Raw genomic sequence first — 19,024 nt, 5'->3', positions numbered from 1 at the left:
ACTTCGGTAGAACTGAGCCCGTCCCTCAGACTTACTGCTAGTCTGTAGCAGGGGGACACGGACACGGCTGGAGATTGCGCCAGGAGCAGCGAGGGGGAAGCTTTGGTTCACTAGTCTGGACAGACAGGACCCCAAACTCTCGGCGTGGTTTCAGAATGAGGGGAAGGTCCAAGCAAAGATGAGAGGAGAAGATATCTGAGGGAATGCGAGGGGAAGTTGTCTCACGATGGCACAAGGTAACTGAGAAAGTGGCCGAGGACTCTTGTTTACGACGCCCGGGCGATCGCAGATGAAGAGGGAGTGTAGGTAGGCGAATAGGCGTTCAAGTCTCGGACCCACTGTGGCATGTGAATTAATCCCCGAGTTGCAGATAACGCGTAGTCCAAGGCAAATGAGGTAGAAAGAAGATGGAAAAAAGACCAGAGGCACCAGGTACAAGGCACACAGAAACACACACCAGCAATCTTGAAATTGTCCAACAACGAATCTTGAAACATGAACGATCCACGGCGCAGTTCTGAAGAGGTGACCTTGGAATTGTGGTTATGGTGGGTTCGACTCAGGTCACTGGGCCAACGGCAGGCACTTGGACCACTTTGGAACCACCTTTGGACCACACTAAGCCACTCGCCACGCCACGGCTCAGCCTTCAATGGTTTTTGGCGAGGATTTCTAATTCTTTTTTTAGCTATGGTGTTGCCTGAAGAGTAAGACAAGGGTACTAGGCCAACTATGAATAGAAAAGAGACTTTTGGTTTTTTTACCCCGGATTCTTCGAGGCATATGTGAGACATTGGAGAACAGTAGCTTGATGACGTAGAGGCCGTATAGACTGGAAGGGCACAAATACATGGTGGAGCTTAGGGCCTATCGATAACGATGAACCCCCGCCGGATGCTGCGAACAGCGACACACACTTTAACACTCTTGCAATTGACAGCAAAGTCACCATGTCTCCCTCTGAACATGGCCCCGTCAGCGTGTTATTCGTCTGCCTAGGCAATATCTGTAAGCTACCCCCACCCGGTCTTGGCCTGCCCTGCCCTACTCGGTCCCTGTTAACACCCTGTAGGCCGGTCACCTATGGCCGAGGGTGTCTTCCGTAACGTTGCCGAGGGCAACCCCATCATCGGCGAGATCGACTCGGCCGGCACAGGCGCCTACCACACCGATGAACCCCCGGATTCCCGGACAATGTCGACTCTGCGCCGCCACGGCATAACCAACTACACCCACGCCGCCCGCAAGGTCAACCGAGATGACTTCCTCAAGTTTGACTACCTGATGGCCATGGACAAATATAACCTGCGGGATCTGCTAGATGAGAGAGACTACGTGATTTCGATGCTGCGGAAGAAGACCGATGCCAAGTCTTCGGCGAAAAGCACCCGCGCGGCCAAGGATGCTGAGATTAGTGCCCATGGCGAGGACGCGAAGGTCGCCGAGGTGCGCTTATTCGGTGACTTTGGAAAAGGTGGCAAGCTGCATGATCGTGCGGGTGGGGGTGAAGTCGTCAAGGACCCTTACTATGGAGGTGCTAATGGGTTCGAAGAGGTTTACCAGCAAGTAGTCCGGTTTTCCCAGGGCTTCTTGGAGTACCTCGAGAAGAAGTAAAGCTCTTCAAGTACACTGCATGTACGACCAGGTCCGGTCATGAACAGGGGTGGGACATTATAGACCTAGACGTGACGAGGCGTGGATACTTTCTTCAATGATACCCTTTATTTGAACAACATCGAGATCTCACCTTCTAGATGTCAATGTGTAGCTCGCTACTGACACTACGAGGAATAGGAATTCACCATTCGGAATTTTGGACAAAGTGCATCATTCGAAGGGCGAAGATTAGTTGCACATATGGTTCCATAAGGTCCCCCAGGTGTCCGCAGGAGGTGAGGTGATTTGTATTGGTACACAGATAATTATACAGCACAGGATATATACTAGAAGACAGCAAGTGCCCGCGTGTTTGTTGGGGTGCGGGAGGGGAGAGAAAGGTCGAAGCCACAGATCGCGAATGTATAACCTGGAACATCTGGATGAGCACTTGAGCCGGGTGGAATCCCCCGAAGGCCAAGGCAATTATGCTTGACATTCATCAAACCCGCTCGGTGATCTTAATGGCAGTTCTGCAGCCAAATCGAATGAAATCAACCAAAGGATCATAAGGCTTGGCCTCCTTGGAATCATTGGCCACAGCATGATCCAAATGCTCGAGCTCCTCATCGCGAATCCTCCGGAAAATGGACAGCATTTCCTTCAACTCATCATCCAACTCTTCCCCACGCCTGGCAGCATCCGCTTCCCATGACAAAATCTCCCTCACTTGATCATTGTAGTGCGATCCGATCTCCGTCTCCACTGCCTCGGTGCATGCCATAGCCGCTTCACGGCCCAAAGCGGCTGTCGACCATCCGAGGAAACTCGCGGCCACATGCCATAGCGGATACATGGCCGTCGGACGAATCTGATGCTTCGCAATGAGTCCGTTGAATGTCTTCAGGTGGCCTGCTTCCTGATCGTACATGTGCTTCATCAACGGCCTAAGATGAGGGTGCGAGCGGACAATCTGGGGTGTTTGAGCGATGTAAATCAGGGTCGCGGCGACTTCTCCAGCCTGATTCACTCGCAGGGCGCTTTCAAGGTACTCTCTCTGCTTCTTGCTGAGAGTGTATCGAGGTTTGGTGCTGCCGGTGGTGCCGGTTGACGCATGTCGTCGCTGGGCGCGCACAACTGTGGGTGCGAGGAAATCAAGATACACTGGCGAGAGTGGTCGAGATGATCGTCGACACTGAGCTAAGAGGCATCTTCGTAGTGTAGGAAGGGTCTCCATTGTTCGTATTGAAGTTAAAGCAAGAGAGCTGGTGGCGGAGTCGCTTGTAAAGAAAAGGCTTGGCGCAGGCGCGCGCTTGTGGTCTTGGCAGCCGAACGTCATGAACGGCAAAGGCCAACTTGCGACTGACCTTCACGCGTCCCCATCGACTTTCGAAGCCTCGCGCCGTTGCCACTTGTACCCGGTAATCTCAACGTACGGGTTTTGGGGGGCCATTTCGGTTTGATCCTTTTGGAACCTGCAATCTTTGCGCCGCCTCGCCAGGAGTGTTCCGCCTCACAGCCTGCCCCGATCTTTGAAAAACGCAGCTTACTGGTGCTCAATTCTATTGCGATTGCCTTTGGGGCGCAGAAAGGGCCTGAGGCCGAAAAGATATATTTATAATGGCGGACGATTTGGACGCTGAGCTGCTGGCTCTGGCTGGTGACTCCGAGGAGGAAAACTCCCCTCCCCCTCAAGAAAAGGATGAATCTCCAGAACCTTCTGCCTCTCCTCACTCTCTAGACGGTGACCGCTCCCCAGCCATGGGTACCAAAGGAACTTCCAAACCGGCTCGCAGGCCGCGGAAAGTGAAAGATGAAGAGGATGGTGAAATGTGAGTCTCACTTCTTTTAGTGCCTGCGAACTATTGACTGATACGCCGGTTCGCGCAACAGATCTGAAGCCGAGTCCCAACACTCTCTGCAGTCCGCAGCCATGTCCGAGTCTGACTCCGAAGCGGGAGATGCCAGCGATGAAGAAGACCGCCCCATCTTCCCTTATGACAAGCTCTACTACTCTGCGAAGGAAAAGCAGGAGATCTCTGCGATGCCCGAGATCCAGCGTGAGGAGTTGCTTTCTGAGCGTGCCCAGCAAGTTGATCGCCATAACCAGGATCTGGCTCTGCGTCGCCTCCTAGCTTCGCGAGAGCGTGAGGAACAGCGTAAAGCTAAGCGCAAGGCCGGTTCTGCTGGCTTGGACGAAAACCAGCGGAAGAGCTCGCGACAGAAGACGACTCTGGGTGGCCGCAAAGTTGGAGAAACCTCCGCTGCTATCGACGCCTACAAGCGTCAACGTGAACAAAAGGGCAAGCGAGATGAACTTCGCCGCCGCGATATCCCTCAATCCCGTCGCCGCTCTCGTTCTGTTGGGTCTGACATGTCTGACGAGGATGCTGAGGCCGAAAGCGACCTCGAATTAGATAACCGCCGCTCGGCCTCCATTCCCAAAGATGACCCCCCCTGCCGAGCTCCGCGATCTTCAACGTGCTCGTGTTGGCCGGAGCAACTTTGCTCAGGTCTGCTTCTATCCTGGGTTCGAAGATGCTATCACCGGCTGCTACAGTCGTGTCAACATTGGACCCAACGCGGACACTGGCCTCAATGAATATCGTATCTGCTTAATCACAGGTTTCACTACGGGAAAGCCGTACGCAATGGAGGCTACGAATGGTCGGCCTTTTGTTACTGACCAGTACGCCAAGATGGCTCATGGCAAGGCTGTCCGCGAGTTCCCTTTCATCGCTTGTTCCGACTCCGCGTTCACTGAGGTGCGTCCTTCTGTCCCTTTTGCCCTTTCATACTATCTCGGGCTCGTGACTGACTCACACTCAGGCTGAGTATAACCGCTACCGCAAGACACTGGCTGTTGAGGATGGCAAAATGGCCACGCAGACAAAATTGGCCTCCAAGGTCGCAGATATCAACCGGCTCATCAATCACCAGTTCACGGCTGCTGAACTAAACGAGAAGTTGCGCAAGCAGGGTGCCTTTGACTCGAAGAAGGACGTTCTTCGCCGCGTTGACCTGGAGCGTGAACTCAAGAATGCCAAGGCAAATGGCGATGAGGACGAAGTCGAGAAGCTGCAGAAGGAGCTGGACAAGATTCTCAACCCCAACCTCTCTTGGGGTACCACTCTGATCAAGCCGGCTGCCGACAAGACACTCTCGGAGGCAGAGCGTGTCCACCTGATCAATCTGCGCAACCAGAAACTCAACCACGAGAACGTTCGTCGTGCTCAAATTGAGGAGCGCAAAGCCGCTCGCAAGGCCGCCGCCGCAGTTGCCCGTGGTGAAGCTTCCACTGATCCCTTCATGCGTGTCCGGACCATCGCCAAAACTCACCACGATCTCTCTGATAAGCCAAAGGAAGAGACGGTGTCTGCCGATGGCACTCCCGCCGATACACCCAAGGAAGACTCCAAGGCTAGCACTCCTTCCGTGGCGACACCCAACTCCGGTTTGGCCCCGAAGAAGCCCAAGAGTGGCTTCATGATCAGTTACCGCAAGAACGACGACGAGGCCATTGGAGATATGGACCTGGGCATCGACATCGACATCTAGAGCTCTGTCATCCGATTTATTCAGACTAGCAGGAACCCTAGTCAGTCGTGTTCACATTTAAAGAATCTAGTGGTGGAGGCAGACCGCTATTTGTCTTCTTACTATCGGGAATCGGCGCATGGACGCGGCGTCTTTTCAGAGAATCATTATGGGAAAGACCTTTTTGTACTTTGAGCCAAATGGCTACGGAGCATGAGCAGCACAGTTTGCAAATTAAATCGACTTGTTAATAGACCAACGCCAGAGTGTTACTACCATGCCATACCATACAAACCAATGCGGTCTAAATAGATGAGTGGGCGATAAGATAAGGCCACGTGATTGGCCTAGCAACGCGTGCTTCGCGCATCGCGTTCAGTCTCTGCGCCCTTCGGTCCTCCCACTTCAACTCTTCAATCGCTCCCCTCTTCTTCACAGTGGCTTCATTATGACCGATTCGCACTCAAAATAGTCCGTCATTTACGATACCCCTTTGATACCCTTCCTTTCATGCCGACAATGTCGTCACCTTCTACACCGCGGTCGACGCGCTCCGCGTCCCCAGCTAGCGAGTCACTCAACATATTAACTCCCGGACAGAAGATCAAAGCCATGATGGCAGAATTCGACAGTGACTCGGAAATGGAGACTCACCCCACCACGACAACACGCCCGATCTCGAAGCTGGACTTCAGAACTAAAAGCATATCGGCTACCGAGACGCGTCAACTAAACCATCTTGCGGACTCAGATGTTGACTCGGAAGACTCAGATGATATTGTCAGACCCAAAGGTCGCATGGCGGCTCGCATGCAAGGGAACAAAGATGCTCCTCCCAAGGAAGACACGGCATTCTCTCGCTTGTCCAACGCCCTGCGGAACGAACAAGTGCAAGCAACGAGAAGCCCCACACCCGAACAATCTAGTGGAGATGAACTCCCCACAGCGGCATCCAAAAGAAAGACCAAGGGCAAAACACAACATTCACCAGCGCCGAGCGATCAGTCTCGACGTTCACACTCTCGTGCTCGCACCGCCTCTCCCATGTTCTTTTCCCCAACATCGCCACGCGATGAACTCGCCAACCATGAAGGTGCAGACGGAGAAATGGACAGAAACCCGAAATCAAATGCTAGATTCCTTGCTCTCGTCACCCAAAAGCGCAAGGAGCGCGAAGAACGTGAAAGGATCGAGGCAGAGCAAAAGGCCGCCAAGCGTGCACAAATGGAACAATTCAGCTCTGAGATGCTTTCTGATGAGGACAACGAAGCTGATGATCCCAGCTCTGCCAAAAAGCTTAGCCAAAATGCTCGTCAACCGCGGAAAGCCAGCAAAAAAGCGTTGGAGGAAATGAGCCGGGAGACCCAGCGGATGAGTCGAAAATATGCAATTGGCACATCAAGCACAAACGAAAAAGAAGATCACCAAGGAAAGCTTGTTTGCTCGGTTCAACTTCATGCAGCCCAATGTCTCAGCTGTTGAGGCTCCTACCCTGAATTCATCATCAACAGCTGGCTCGCAGCAATCGTCTGACGGCGAGGTTGCTCAAAAGAAGAACGATACACCTCATACTTCCCCAATCCTTGGACCTTCTGATACAGACAAGTCGATGACAAAGGTCTCTGAAGAAAATCTAATGGAGATCGACGGGGACGAAAATTCTGCGGAGACCGCTACATCTACTCGAGCCAAGGTCTTTGTCAAAGCCACTGATTCGCCTCAGGAACTCAGAAAACCATTTGGTACAGCTATCCTGGACTCTTCAGAGCTCAACTCAAACGCCACCAAGCCCAAGGCACGCAAGATGACGCGGCCGTCGGTTCGTGTACTCATGTCCAGACACGATGTCGCCCAGCACAACAAGGATGATTCCGATAGCGACGATCTCGAGGTGGTTACGTCGCCTGCCAAGGCTCGTCGTATTGCTGCTTTCGAGAATCTGCCCTCTAGGCAGATGCAGGAATCATCCTCGATGACCAAACTGAAGGCTTTGGCACACTTGACATCGCCAACCCGCAAGACTACTTCTATGACCTCCGCGGAACTCTCCGCCGGTTTGCTTTACAGAGCTCGACAGCAAGCTGCCAAAGAGAGGCGTGAGCGTATGGAAGAGCTTAGGGCGAAGGGCGTTGTCATCGAAACAGCTGAAGAACGTGCTGCCATGGAAGATGACCTCGAGAACCTGGTGGAGAAGGCCCGTCAAGAGGCCGATGATATTGCGCGTCATGAGCGAGCTGCCAGGAAGAAGGCGCAAGGTCTAGATGAAGATGATGAAGATGATGATGACTTCGTATTCTCAGGCTCTGACGACAATGGATCTGGCGAAGACGACGATGAAGATGATGAAAAGAGTGTCAGCGGAAAATCAGATATCCTTGACCAGGAGGCCGATGGAGACGAAAATTCTGCGGAGGAGCAAAGCCAAATCGCACCATCTGATGTTGAAGACCAGGTCTCGGGTTCTCGGCGCAAGCATCGAATGCGCGTGATCAGCGACGACGAAGACGATGAGGAACCACAAGTACCATCAACCCCAGTCAGGCTACCATCCAATGCTCCCCGGTCTGCCGAGCGACCTCAGTTCCCTGGCATGCAGTCTCCCAGCATGTCTATGGGGCTAACCCAAGCATTCGCCGGCACTCTGGCAGATGAAGAAAGCGTCCGACAAATTGGGGTAGAGGCTGCCCCGTTCTCTCTTCCCGAACCAGGCCGGCCCATCCCCGGGCTTCAGGCTGAAGACTCCGAAATTCTCGTTCGAGACAGCCAGGATCAATCCAATGATCATGACTTCATGACCAATGACAAGCAGAACATGGCCAGCGTGTCCGTTTCGGAGTCCCCTGCCAACCACCGTTTCTCGCAGTATTCACAGCTTCCCGACCCGACTCAAGACCAAGGCTTTGTTTTTTCGCCGTTCGACCCTGCGAAGCGTTTCCGAGAAACACCACCAGTGTCGACTGTTGATACCGTCCTTGTGGGGCAAAGCCAATCGCCGGCCGCTGAAAGAAAACGCAAGCAGCTCCGAAGGGGTCGTGCAGCCGAGTTATCTGTTGTTGAAGAAGAGGACAATGAAGGCGACTTTGAGATCAACTCCAGTGCCTTTGATGTCATGAAGAAAACCAATAAGAAATCAACTATGGCCTTCGATAAGAAGAACAGCAAAGCCAGGGGGATTGTTGATGAGGCTGCGGAGGAGTCCGAAGATGAATATGCTGGTATTGGAGGTGCCAGTGATGACAGTGACGGTGAAGAAGATGCCTACGATCAGCAAATGATCAATGACCAGAGTGGTGAGGTTGTTGATGAGAAACAACTTGCTGCATTAAACGCGTACGTATCGCTTGCCAAGCTCTTATGATTACCTACTGACACATATTCAGTGAGCACCAACGAAACCGGGACGAGAAGGATGTCAACAAGCTGATGAGAGACATCACGACCGGCGCTTTGCGCCGTCGCCGCAATGCCGACGATGACCTCGATCTTGACGACTCGGACGACGAACGACTAGCACGTCGACGCGAGAAGCAACGCGAATTTGCGAAGATGCGCCGTGCTCTTCTTGCTGATGACAAGATCGGTGCACTTGCCGAAAATCCAAAGAAGGCTGCATTCTTCAAGGCCATTGAAGATCGTGAAATGGATGATGATTTCGAGTTGGACTTCCTGGACGAGAAGGAGAGTGGTTCTCAAAGCGAATCACAAAATTTGGCTTTCCAGGAACCAGCCGAGTCTGCACAAGACGGCAACAAGCGCAAGAGACCTCTCGAGCCGATTGCCGAAGATGCTACCAACCGACCTCCGCCCAACCTTCGCCGCACTCCTGCCAGCGCGCTGTCCAAGAAGCCCGCCACTCTGGCCGAGATACGCGAAACCCTGTCCTTCCTGACGGAGACCCCCGAATACGACTCATTCCACGAGGACGCCTCTATCGAGGACGAAGAAGCCGACGAAGAAGGCGACTCAAATACTTCCGGCGCAGAAGGGGCATACTCAGATGACGGCAGCTCCCAATCTAAGGATGGCTTTGCCGTGCCCAGGCACCCACGCCGCACTCGCGGCCCAGTCGTCGACCGCCTCGCTCTTCTTCGTCAAGCATCGTCCAACTCCGCCTCGACATCAGGATCCTCCAACACCAAACAGGCCTTCCATAGCGGCAATTCAGACGGCCCCATCGGGTTCCGTCCACCGCAGCTCCTCCGCCGCGTCACCGGCGGCTCAACTTCATCCACCTCCAGCTCTTCTTCTACAAACCGCGCCTCCAAACCTGGTGCCTCTGGTCCGAAGAAGGGGGGGTGCTGTTAACTCCTACACTGCTGCCCGTGAACAAGAGCGCGAGAGACAGCTGCGTATGAAGCAGCGGAATGGTGGTACTAATATTGCTAAGCTGTTGAATAAGCATGCCGGTGGTGGTCTTGGTGCGTTGGCTGGAAAGGGACAATGGGATTGAGCGTGTTTTTCTGTCTTGTCACATTTATATCTTGCTTTTACTCATGGCGTGGGATCTACATATGCTTCGGGACGGCGTTTTTGATATCCTGTAGGGGGATTTGGATTCTGGATATTATCATGTACTGAGCGAGATGTAATCTGAATGAAGGACCATGTATCCTATGTGATCCCGAATCGTAAGGTCCCTAGAATATGTCGTGGTTTCATGTCTTTCGATTGATGCCTTCACCAGATGCTGTTCAACAAATCTTGAGTTCGTCAACCAAATCCACTAACGAGTCAATACTCTTCGCATGATGCTCTTGTCCGTCTCCCCGAAGCAGAAAACTCTGCCAGCCCGCATCAATTGCAGCTCGATAATCCTTCCCATAGTCGTCACCAACATGTACACAGACCCAATCGCCCGTCCCTTCCTGTCCAGTAACAGCAGAGCCAGTCCGCGCGTTGTGCGCTAACAAGGTCGCCTGCCCTCTCGCGACATCAAAGATTAACCGATGAGGCTTCTCCTCACCAGCTTCATAGCTAGTAATCACCATATCCACATCAACATCTGGCCCGCCGCCCAAGTCTCCAATATGCGCAATGCGTTGCTCAAACCCAGGCAACTGCATACTGGACAAATTTTGATCAGCACGCAGATCACCGACTTTCAGCCCCAACTCCTTCAACACCGCAGGTACACGATCATCGGAATTCGAAATGACGCCGAGAATCACCCGATCAAAGTCTCTTGCCAGTGACGGTGACCTCTTCAGCTCTCGCATCCTCGCAAAAAACGGCACGACATCATCATATAATGTATACCCTCCTTTTCCAGCAAATCGATCAAGCAGAGTATCAACCATTCCAACTGGAAGCTCGAAGTCTTGTGAAACATGTTCCGGCCCGGACAGAACATGCGCGAAGCTACCCCGAATCACCTCCTCCCACCATTGTCTTGGGCCTCCGTATTTCCCACGAAGCACATCCGCACGTCCGTAGTTGGGATAGCGCTTAGCTTGCGCGCGGTATACGTCTTTGAAAGCGGATCTGAGTTTGGGCGCGGTGACGGCGGAGAGGCCGAACTCGTGCGCGATCGCGGTGTATTGTTCGGGGACTGGTGGACGGGGATAGAATATTGTGCCAAAGGCGTCGAGGGTTAAGAGGAGGGTCCGCCGGGTGGAGAGCGGAACGGATCGTGCTTGGAGGGGGTTCATTTGTGAGGTTTGGGTGGTGGTGATGACGCGTTGCGGACGATAGAGATCCATGATCTTATCTTGTCGATCTTTGGCCGCGTTGGTGTTGATTTTTTAGATCGTCCTTGAAGTATGAAATTTCTGTAAAATTTCATCATAATTCAAGTTCAAGTGTATCAGATGGCTATTGCTAGTTAAATCTTATTGATCCCGCCAATATTTGGAATAAATTCCCGTGTCCTCTGGCTTGTGTATATTCGGACGTGGAGATTGACACTCATTTAGAGACAACCTTAAAAGGACCATTGAGGGCTATAGAAGCTGCAAGCTAACCCTCTGTGTGTAATGTATCACTGTGCATGCAAACATAGAACACAATTGGCCCCGAATGTTCGGTCTTAAATACGCAGAACGACTAGTGGATTACGCCTAACGCGATGACGCGGCTTAATGATCCGACTAGCCCTAAGCTGAATGGGGCTTTGATAGGATGACGACTCCGGCAATTTTCAAGCTTAAATTTGTTGATTTCCGGCTCATTCAAGTCAGGCAAAAGTCAGGAAAAAGGATCATTCTTTCAAAAATGCGTCCACTCTCCGCACTCGCGGTATACTTGTTGGGCCTCTCGACAGCCTCAACAACATCCGACTCCGACCCGGTCGTGAAAAATGCCCACCACATCTTCAACGTGATACACGACTCTATGCGCCAATGGGGCTCTTCGCTGCATCATAACGGTGTTTCATTCTTCCTTGCCACCGTCCCGGCTGGTACGCAGTTATATCATGGTACATCGAAGTCGGACCCGGTGAACGGAACAGAATGGCTTGCTTTTGAGCCGGAACATGCTATGGTATTCGCTCGGCCGCGTGGTGGTCCGCATGGCCCCGGAGGCCCTGGTGGTCCTTATGGTCCTGGTGGGCCACCACCAGGTGAAGGTGGTGATAATGAGGATGATGAGCATCGCAGCGAACGCGAAGAATTGCGTCGGAGACATCCTCATGGCTCAAATGAGAGGAGTCTTGGTCCCCAACCCTTTGAAGAGCGCGATGGGGAAGCTTCAGCAGGATATCTACACACATACGCAGCAGTGCAGGACCTCCGCCTTTTGTACATCGACGGAATGTCCGCCGCCAAGACGCAGAAGGGGACCCTCGATTCGCAGGACGTACTTTTATTCAATGGCACTATCGACACTTCAGTGGGAAGAGGTCCAGCAGGGGAAGGTGATCGTGCCCGCAAAGCATGTGAGATGGCAGAGAATGACTGGGCTGGGCGTATTGACGGTGTCCTCCGCATGGAGGCTGGCTTTGAGATCATTTTGTGCAAGTTTGAACGTGATCTCCTTCCCGTGCGCATTACACAAGTCAAATCACGAGCTCAAGGTGGGCATGAAAACGGCGAGGCTGGCCGGGAGAATTATGAGCATCGCGGACTCTTGGATAGGAAGAGACAAGGCCCTGGCGGACCTGGTGGTGGCCCTGGTGGCGGAGACGCGGCCGGCTGGATGCGGGCTGTGACTGCGCGATACGATGACATCGGCGCCAACAGAGTCTTCATCAACTATGAGAATTTTGTGACTGCATTCGCACACGATGTCGACCTCTTCACCGAGGACCCGAAGCTTCCTCATCTCTCGCACTTGACATACTCGGAGCTGAAGCCAATCCAGAAGGAAATTACAGCTCTTGCACTCACTCACGATGCTAGGGAATCTTCATGGAACTGGCGTGCCACGACAGATGCCGTTGTCATTCGGTACAGCCATGAACTGACCTATCTCGCCTCGACCAAGATCTCAACAATTGACGCTCTGCACGAGCACGTCGAGAGGCTTTTGTCTCCTTTCATCGACTACAGTGAGCGTGATTCTGTGCTTGAAGCTGATAGATGTGCGACGCAGTTCTTGCCTGTGCAGTTACAGGGTGGAAAATCAATTGCTGCGCGGGTTGTTTACAGCGTTGCTCATACCGTCTGCTCGACGCTTATGAGCGCCTGGGCTGAGAAGGAGCTCATCACTGCCCAGAATGCAATTCAAAGTTTGATCGCAGATCTTGAGTGGACTACTTGGAAGGAATGCCGTGGTTGCGAAGATAACGAAATCTGCGTCGTTCCTATCTGGCCGATGGGAACTGTGGAGGATTACAGCAATCCCCGGTGCAAGCCAGCGTCAAATCCTTATGATGGAAAAGGGGAAAACTACTGGGGCGGAATGCATCCTTGATTCATGAGTATTTCTGGTTTTCTCATGCAAATTTGAGCACATTAATACCCATTTTCATCAATTGATATTGCCTTTACGGAATTTCAATACCATAATTATTCGGTTTTCAGACACAGCTGAATAGGAGAATCATCACGGCCAAAAGATATTCTCAAGTCGCCCAGCACACAATTACTGCGCCCGCCTCCAAAATCACAGTGGCCTCGGTCGATATTATCAACAATCCACCTTTCCGCCTTTGAGAATAAGGTATATTCTACTATTAATATAGATGTCTCGTTGATTGAAATGGCCGCTACTCAAGCTTCTTTCTGAGATAGATCCGTATGTCTCGAGGACACACATCAATGTGAACACCTGCCCGTAATCCTGAGTCCACCCCGCCTTCAGTAGCCTGATGGACTTGTGCCTTATGATTGCTATGCACAGATGCTATCGGCTTTCATTTCTAGCTCACGGCAGACCTTTGGGCGAACTGTTCTCGAATCTTTGCAAACACTCGCATTAGATATTATAACCAGGCACAATCCATTTTCGAGATTCAATGTCTTATGCTTTCACGTATAAGATAGGTACAGCATAATGAAAGAAGATTTAGGGTAACTCCTTGTGTCAAATTATTTTGGCGTGACATCTAGTCCCGCTAATGGAAAGCAAAACCACAGAGGACCCGTAGAAGCGAATGATCAAATCCCTTCAAGGGCAAGACAGTTCAATTTACAAAGGGGTAGAGGAAACGACACTGCCCACAGTTTGGCCCAGGCTGGAGAGGCCGAGGGTGGACAAGAGGCCAGTTGCGGTGCTCTCGACCTTGACAAGGAGAGCGGAAGAGCCGTCCTGGCTGAGGACAGCGATCAGCTGAGTAGGGTCGGCGCCGAGGGAGGTAGCCTGCTCAACGAGGTCACCGGCGATGGGGACCTCGCCGACGACGGAACCGAGAGGGGAGGACTGGCTGGAGCCGCCGCCGAGGAGGGAGCCCAGGTTCAGTTCGCCAAGGAGACCGAGGACGGTAGGCTCAACCTGAACGAGGATGCTGTTGCCGTTCTCACCGGTGATGCTCATGATGTCGGAGACAGGGTCACGCTTCAGGTTGGCAAGGCTGCCGACTTCCTCGAGAGTGCCGACGAGATCACCGACAACCTGGGTAACGCCACCCAGAGCCGACAGAAGAGGAGAAAGAACAGTCTCAACTTCGGAGGTGAGCTGGACCAGGGCGTACTTGCCCTCGGTAGTGGCGACGGTCAGAACACCGGAGGTCAGACCGTTAGTGTTAAGTTGGCTGGGGGAGTTGGCGATGTCCAAGACGGAACCGATGGTGTCGGTGACACTGCCGAGCTTCAGGCCGGTGAGCTTCTGGGCGAAGCCCTGCTCAAGCTCGACGAGCATCTTCTTGCCGCCTTGGGTCACAGTGAAGACGCTGTGAACAGCGTTGCCAGCACTGCTGCCGCTGGTGAAAGAGCTGAGAGCACTGGCACTAGGGGTAGGAATGGCAGTGGGCATGGCAGTAGGAGTTGAGGAGCAGTAGGGGATTTCAGGAACAAAGCCAGTGGGAGCGGCACCGGAAGGAATGCAGCTGAAGGTGCTGGTGCCGGTGGGCAGAGCAGCGACGGTGGACGCCAGAAAGGCGGCGATGGCGAAGGACTTCATTCTGGATTGAAGGAGTGACTGTTGCTGAGAGCAATAAAGAGTGGACAGTATTGAACCGGTAAGGAGTGACTGGAGTGAACTAAACAACGGAAAGAGATTCTTGGGGTATTGGAAGAATTGAAAGCCAATTGACATGGACTGCTCTTTATAGATGCCACTCTCAGGGAAGTCGTAACTTCTTCCTGCTCATTGACCTAGTCGCCTAACGTTGAGGAGCCAGATAAGCTCCACATTCAGCCCGACAGACACGACAGGAAGTAGGGTGGATGCTAAACACCCCCGTGGATGGGCAATATAATCCAATGACGATTAGAGGGGTACAGGTCATCCTCTCACGTCAACAGAGCACCTCCACTACTGAGTCGAGAGTGGGGTGAGCTTGCTCAGAGGAGAACACGTCCTAGCCGGTCATAAGCTTCCAAATGAGGGTCATGTTCATTAGCAACTCCGCAGATCTGCACCTTCACTCCAGGCTCGGATGTCCATGACAGAAGTTTTTTCCATCGTGAGGTCCCAGTGAGAGGGCTTAAGCTCGGTAGCAGTGTTGGCCCTGGGGATTTCTTCCTTTAGATAGTATGTCAGAGACCACGACCGTGTCGATGAAAGCTGTGTTCATGATAAGACAGCCCACGCCCGGAGAAGGAGTTTGCCACATGGTTCGCAGCAAGGGCCAGGGACATTTCAGGGTCCGAGAGTCAAGAAAAAGACCTCAATTAGCAAAAAGCAGCCCGAGAGATCGACATTGGCACCCTTCAACCGCCACATTCTCAATGACAGGTGTAACACTGGGGCTCGGGACGTTGGAGATCGACATCACTGTGCCGCCCGGATACGTTTTGCAGAGGCGTGAGACCCCACCAAACAGGAACCTTGAATGCTGATTGCAATTTCAATGTTGATCGCTGGCCTGGTAGCTTTGTGCTAAGGTTGGATAGTTCCACAGGTGGAACCCGTCCTCCCTGTAGAACGCCCTCGAGCCAGGGGATTGACGAGCGGTACGAAAGCTGCGTCGTAGGGTCAATAGGAGCACGGCGAGGACCCCTGAAAAGTTCAGAGAATCATGAGAAGTTCCCTCAAGTTTCTTTGTCACTCCCTTCAATTCACGTTCAAACCGACGTCAGCGAAGCAAGTCAAATTCCTGTGGAGTGTCGACCCCTGAAGATCCCACGGGAACCCGTTTTTCATTTGGGGAAATAGTGGACTCATCTGTCAAAGACGTCTCAACTGCGTGAAAGCGTTCAAACTAAACCTTGTACACGCGGGGAAAAACTCAAAGAATTGAACTAGGTAATTCAATGTTCAATGATGGAGCTGTGTAGTGTGATCGTCCCTTTGAATGCGATCACGACCCTTCGAGATTTCTAGACTTTTGTAGGACTCCACCGCAGACTCTAGTCCTCATATTCATCTATATCCGCCAATTTATATTGCTTGCCTCCCTAATCAAGGAAGGAGCGTCCGCACCTACGAGCAGACGCGCGGGCATCGGATGTACGTACTGCTCAACCAAATAGTCAAATAGCGGATAAGCACAAATATTAGGATCAGTTCCGAGAAACTTAGCTTGACAATCTTAATTAAATTTTTAGCAGGCCGTTCGCACGCCAGATATCGAGGCAGCTTCAAACTGAATCCAGCAAATATTTCGTAGTGCCGTCACGAGTAGACTGACTCTGAAGTCGCCTCCACCCGAGCAATCCGACAGTTCTCAGCTGATTTCGCTATTTTCGATTGGTGCGTAGACATTTTGCGAGCACACACGTCACAACCAATATCTATTTATTGTAATCCCATTGGACCTAAGAAATGGAAGGATCATTCATCGACAGTGTTTTTTTATAGGAATGTCTCATTTAAAGAGCATGCCAATTCACCCATTTCAATTGTGGCCACTCACTGTTCTAAAGGGAAGGCTCTTTCTTCCATTTTCCACTTAGAAATAGTGCGATAGCAGTGGCCCAAAAATGCACGTGGTACGCATCGAAGCCGGTATTCTCAGACGCTCTATGCTCCCAAAAAGAAGACCACGCGTACCATACCTGCTATGGCTGTGAGATCTTCCGCTGCAGCACTACTGTAGATATTCTCCACATAATTCCAGAGGACCTGGTCAAGGCAAAAATAAGCAAAAGTGTGGTACCAGGACGATAGCCAATGGTGAAGGACTATTTCAAATGGATCTCATTGTGGGACAAGATTAAAGTCATCGATGAGTGAGGGGTGGCAATACCGGCAGTTTGGCTACCCCAAGAACGAGACTACACACCGAGAGTCCAGAGTTGAATGTGGGGAACTCTGGGGTGGCGGGGCAATGATCCGCCTGGGCCGGACACGCCTCTATCTCATTTTGTCCGTGAAATATTGATTGCAGGGGAGATTTACGAACAGTGAATTAGATTTAATTAAGAAAAATCTCCTTTCGATGTTATCGTAGGTCTGAATGAAGTTATATGCGCTGATTGGCGGGAGGCATAGATCTTGGGGGTCTACACTGACGAGATAGACGACATTTTCCCAGTACAGGCAATATTTTCACCTTAGTATTCTCTGAGTTGGCTATGAGAGGAACGGCGGGTAATTTCCCAACCGGCTCTGACGAAAAATCCCCAGCGGTGGACACACCCCAACTTTCCAGCAAGTCGGGCGTGTGGGGAGCGTGTGGGAACGGATGAGATTTTTCCCGCCTGGGTCATTCTGTAGACTGGCGCGCCGAATGAGATGGCTCGAGGGCTCGGAGAGCTAGGGAAATTTAAAGAATGCCTTTTTCCTGTTCAACAACTTTCCTTTTCTCAGATTCATTCCCTCATATAGACCTTCACAATGACCAAGACTCCCCAAGATCTGCAGATTGCCATCCTGGGCGCTGGCATGGGTGGCCTCACTACCGCCCTTGCTTTGGCCCAGCGTGGTTTCAAGAACATCGATGTCTATGAGAACGCACATGATCTTGGCTTCGTTGGAGCTGGTATCCAGCTGGCTCCTAACATGGCTCGCGTGCTTGATGGGCTCGGTGTCTGGAAGCCCATTGAGGCCGAGGCTGTCAACATCTCCGATACATCCGTGCGAGGTATTTGACTGTGAGAGCAAACTTGAGAGAAGCACGAGCTGACCACTTGAATAGTTGGCGCCACTGATGCTGAACTTGCTCACGTTGATCTGCACTACATTGAGAAAACCTATGGCTACAAGCACATGGTGGGACACCGCGCGTCGCTGGCCGACGGTCTCTACCAGGGCTGTTTGAAGGAGAAGGCCATCAAGTTCCACTTTGCGACAACTGGAGAGAAGGTTGACGTTTCCGGCGAGCGTCCGTCGTTTACTGCTGTTCCCGGGATGAAGGCAAGCCCTCGTACAAGGTGGAATGTGACATTCTGCTTGGTGCCGACGGCATCAAGTCTAACACCCGTGTCGAGATGCTCAAGAAATTGGACGTCAACGTGGGTGTCAAGGACACCAACCAGGCCGCTTACCGTATTATGATTCACAAGGATCAGATCAAAGACGATCCTGAGCTCCTGGCTCTGATCAACGACACCCGCGTTACCCGCTGGATCGGAGAGAAGCGCCACATTATCGCCTACGCGGTCTCCAACAACACCATCTACAACCTCTCCACTACCCAGCCCGATACCAACTTCGCCGCGGCTACTAACGCCACATATACCACCAAGGGTGACAAGAAAGCCATGTTGGAAGTTTTCTCCGACTTCTGCCCCATGGTCCAGCGCATGCTAAACTACGTCCCCGAGGGCGAGGTCTGCGAGTGGAAATTGCGCGTCCATGACCCCCTCCCCACCTGGGTATACGGGTCCGTGGCCCTGGTTGGCGACGCTTGCCACCCAACGCTGCCTCATCTGGCCCAAGGTGCCGCCCAGGCCATCGAGGACGGCGCCGTCCTCGGCGTTGCCCTCTCCCGCCTCCCCGATACTAGCCCTGAGTCCATCAACAAGGCTCTCCGCGTCTACGAGCGTGTCCGCAAGAGCCGCGCTGAGGCCCTGGTCAACATGGCCGCTGCCTCCGGCCGCGCCTTGCACTTGGGAGATGGTGCCGCCAAGGAGGAACGTGACCGTCAATTCGCTGCTCTCCGTGAGGGCAAGGGTCCTGTGCCTGACAAGTGGGCTGACGCTGACGTCCAGCGTGAAATCTACGGCTTTGATTGCACCAAAGTCACCGAGGAGAAGTTCGATGAGTACTTTAAGCAGATGTAAGCAGTCTGTCTTTGCATTGTTTGATTTGTACTTTTGGCGACTTTTTCCGGACTGTATATTCCTCACGTATACCGATGCCCATCTTCCCCCAGAATTGAGACTCATGATGATTTGAAGACCCGGAGCTATTTGCTAAATAACTCTTTCTGTGCATAGGGATAGCCCAACGCGTGATGCGAAATTGG

The 19,024-nt window shown here is 52.4% G+C and overlaps 8 protein-coding genes across 8 annotated transcripts; 5 read left to right on the top strand and 3 right to left on the bottom strand.

Annotated features, from left to right (window-relative positions):
- Positions 1-950: 950 nt before the first annotated feature.
- On the top strand, positions 951-1,614 carry ltpA (tyrosine protein phosphatase LTP1; the record flags this gene model as incomplete). The annotated part of the gene is made up of 2 exons (XM_056968463.1): positions 951-1,008; positions 1,073-1,614. The coding sequence occupies 2 exons, from the start codon at positions 951-953 to the stop codon at positions 1,612-1,614; spliced, it is 600 nt and encodes a 199-aa protein (XP_056821259.1).
- Positions 1,615-2,098: 484 nt separating this feature from the next.
- On the bottom strand, positions 2,099-2,833 carry N7477_006799 (demethoxyubiquinone hydroxylase family protein; the record flags this gene model as incomplete). Its single annotated transcript, XM_056968462.1, has 1 exon — positions 2,099-2,833. One exon carries the CDS (start codon positions 2,831-2,833, stop codon positions 2,099-2,101), a length of 735 nt encoding a protein of 244 aa, XP_056821258.1.
- A 383-nt stretch (positions 2,834-3,216) lies between these two features.
- On the top strand, positions 3,217-5,154 carry N7477_006798 (RNA polymerase-associated protein; the record flags this gene model as incomplete). The annotated part of the gene is made up of 4 exons (XM_056968461.1): positions 3,217-3,428; positions 3,490-3,958; positions 4,014-4,361; positions 4,426-5,154. 4 exons carry the CDS (start codon positions 3,217-3,219, stop codon positions 5,152-5,154), a joined length of 1,758 nt encoding a protein of 585 aa, XP_056821257.1.
- A 498-nt stretch (positions 5,155-5,652) lies between these two features.
- Positions 5,653-9,583, top strand: N7477_006797 (uncharacterized protein; the record flags this gene model as incomplete). The annotated part of the gene is given in 4 exon segments (XM_056968460.1): positions 5,653-6,508; positions 6,537-8,463; positions 8,514-9,311; positions 9,328-9,583. 4 exon segments carry the CDS (start codon positions 5,653-5,655, stop codon positions 9,581-9,583), a joined length of 3,837 nt encoding a protein of 1,278 aa, XP_056821256.1.
- Positions 9,584-9,824: 241 nt separating this feature from the next.
- Positions 9,825-10,781, bottom strand: N7477_006796 (uncharacterized protein; the record flags this gene model as incomplete). The annotated part of the gene is made up of 1 exon (XM_056968459.1): positions 9,825-10,781. The coding sequence occupies one exon, from the start codon at positions 10,779-10,781 to the stop codon at positions 9,825-9,827; it is 957 nt and encodes a 318-aa protein (XP_056821255.1).
- A 562-nt stretch (positions 10,782-11,343) lies between these two features.
- N7477_006795 (uncharacterized protein) lies at positions 11,344-12,984 on the top strand (the record flags this gene model as incomplete). The annotated part of the gene is made up of 1 exon (XM_056968458.1): positions 11,344-12,984. The coding sequence occupies one exon, from the start codon at positions 11,344-11,346 to the stop codon at positions 12,982-12,984; it is 1,641 nt and encodes a 546-aa protein (XP_056821254.1).
- Positions 12,985-13,701: 717 nt separating this feature from the next.
- On the bottom strand, positions 13,702-14,631 carry N7477_006794 (uncharacterized protein; the record flags this gene model as incomplete). Its single annotated transcript, XM_056968457.1, has 1 exon — positions 13,702-14,631. One exon carries the CDS (start codon positions 14,629-14,631, stop codon positions 13,702-13,704), a length of 930 nt encoding a protein of 309 aa, XP_056821253.1.
- A 2,820-nt stretch (positions 14,632-17,451) lies between these two features.
- On the top strand, positions 17,452-18,839 carry N7477_006793 (putative monooxygenase; the record flags this gene model as incomplete). The annotated part of the gene is made up of 3 exons (XM_056968456.1): positions 17,452-17,698; positions 17,753-17,938; positions 17,971-18,839. 3 exons carry the CDS (start codon positions 17,452-17,454, stop codon positions 18,837-18,839), a joined length of 1,302 nt encoding a protein of 433 aa, XP_056821252.1.
- Positions 18,840-19,024: the final 185 nt, after the last annotated feature.

The sequence above is a fragment of the Penicillium maclennaniae genome, assembly GCF_028827695.1.
Source record: "Penicillium maclennaniae strain IBT 15551 chromosome Unknown utg000006l:1.0-2513246.0:1.0-2515036.0, whole genome shotgun sequence".
NCBI lineage: Eukaryota > Fungi > Ascomycota > Eurotiomycetes > Eurotiales > Aspergillaceae > Penicillium > Penicillium maclennaniae.
Note: the sequence above shows the minus strand (reverse complement) of the source record. Positions and strands in the feature narration are given on the sequence as shown.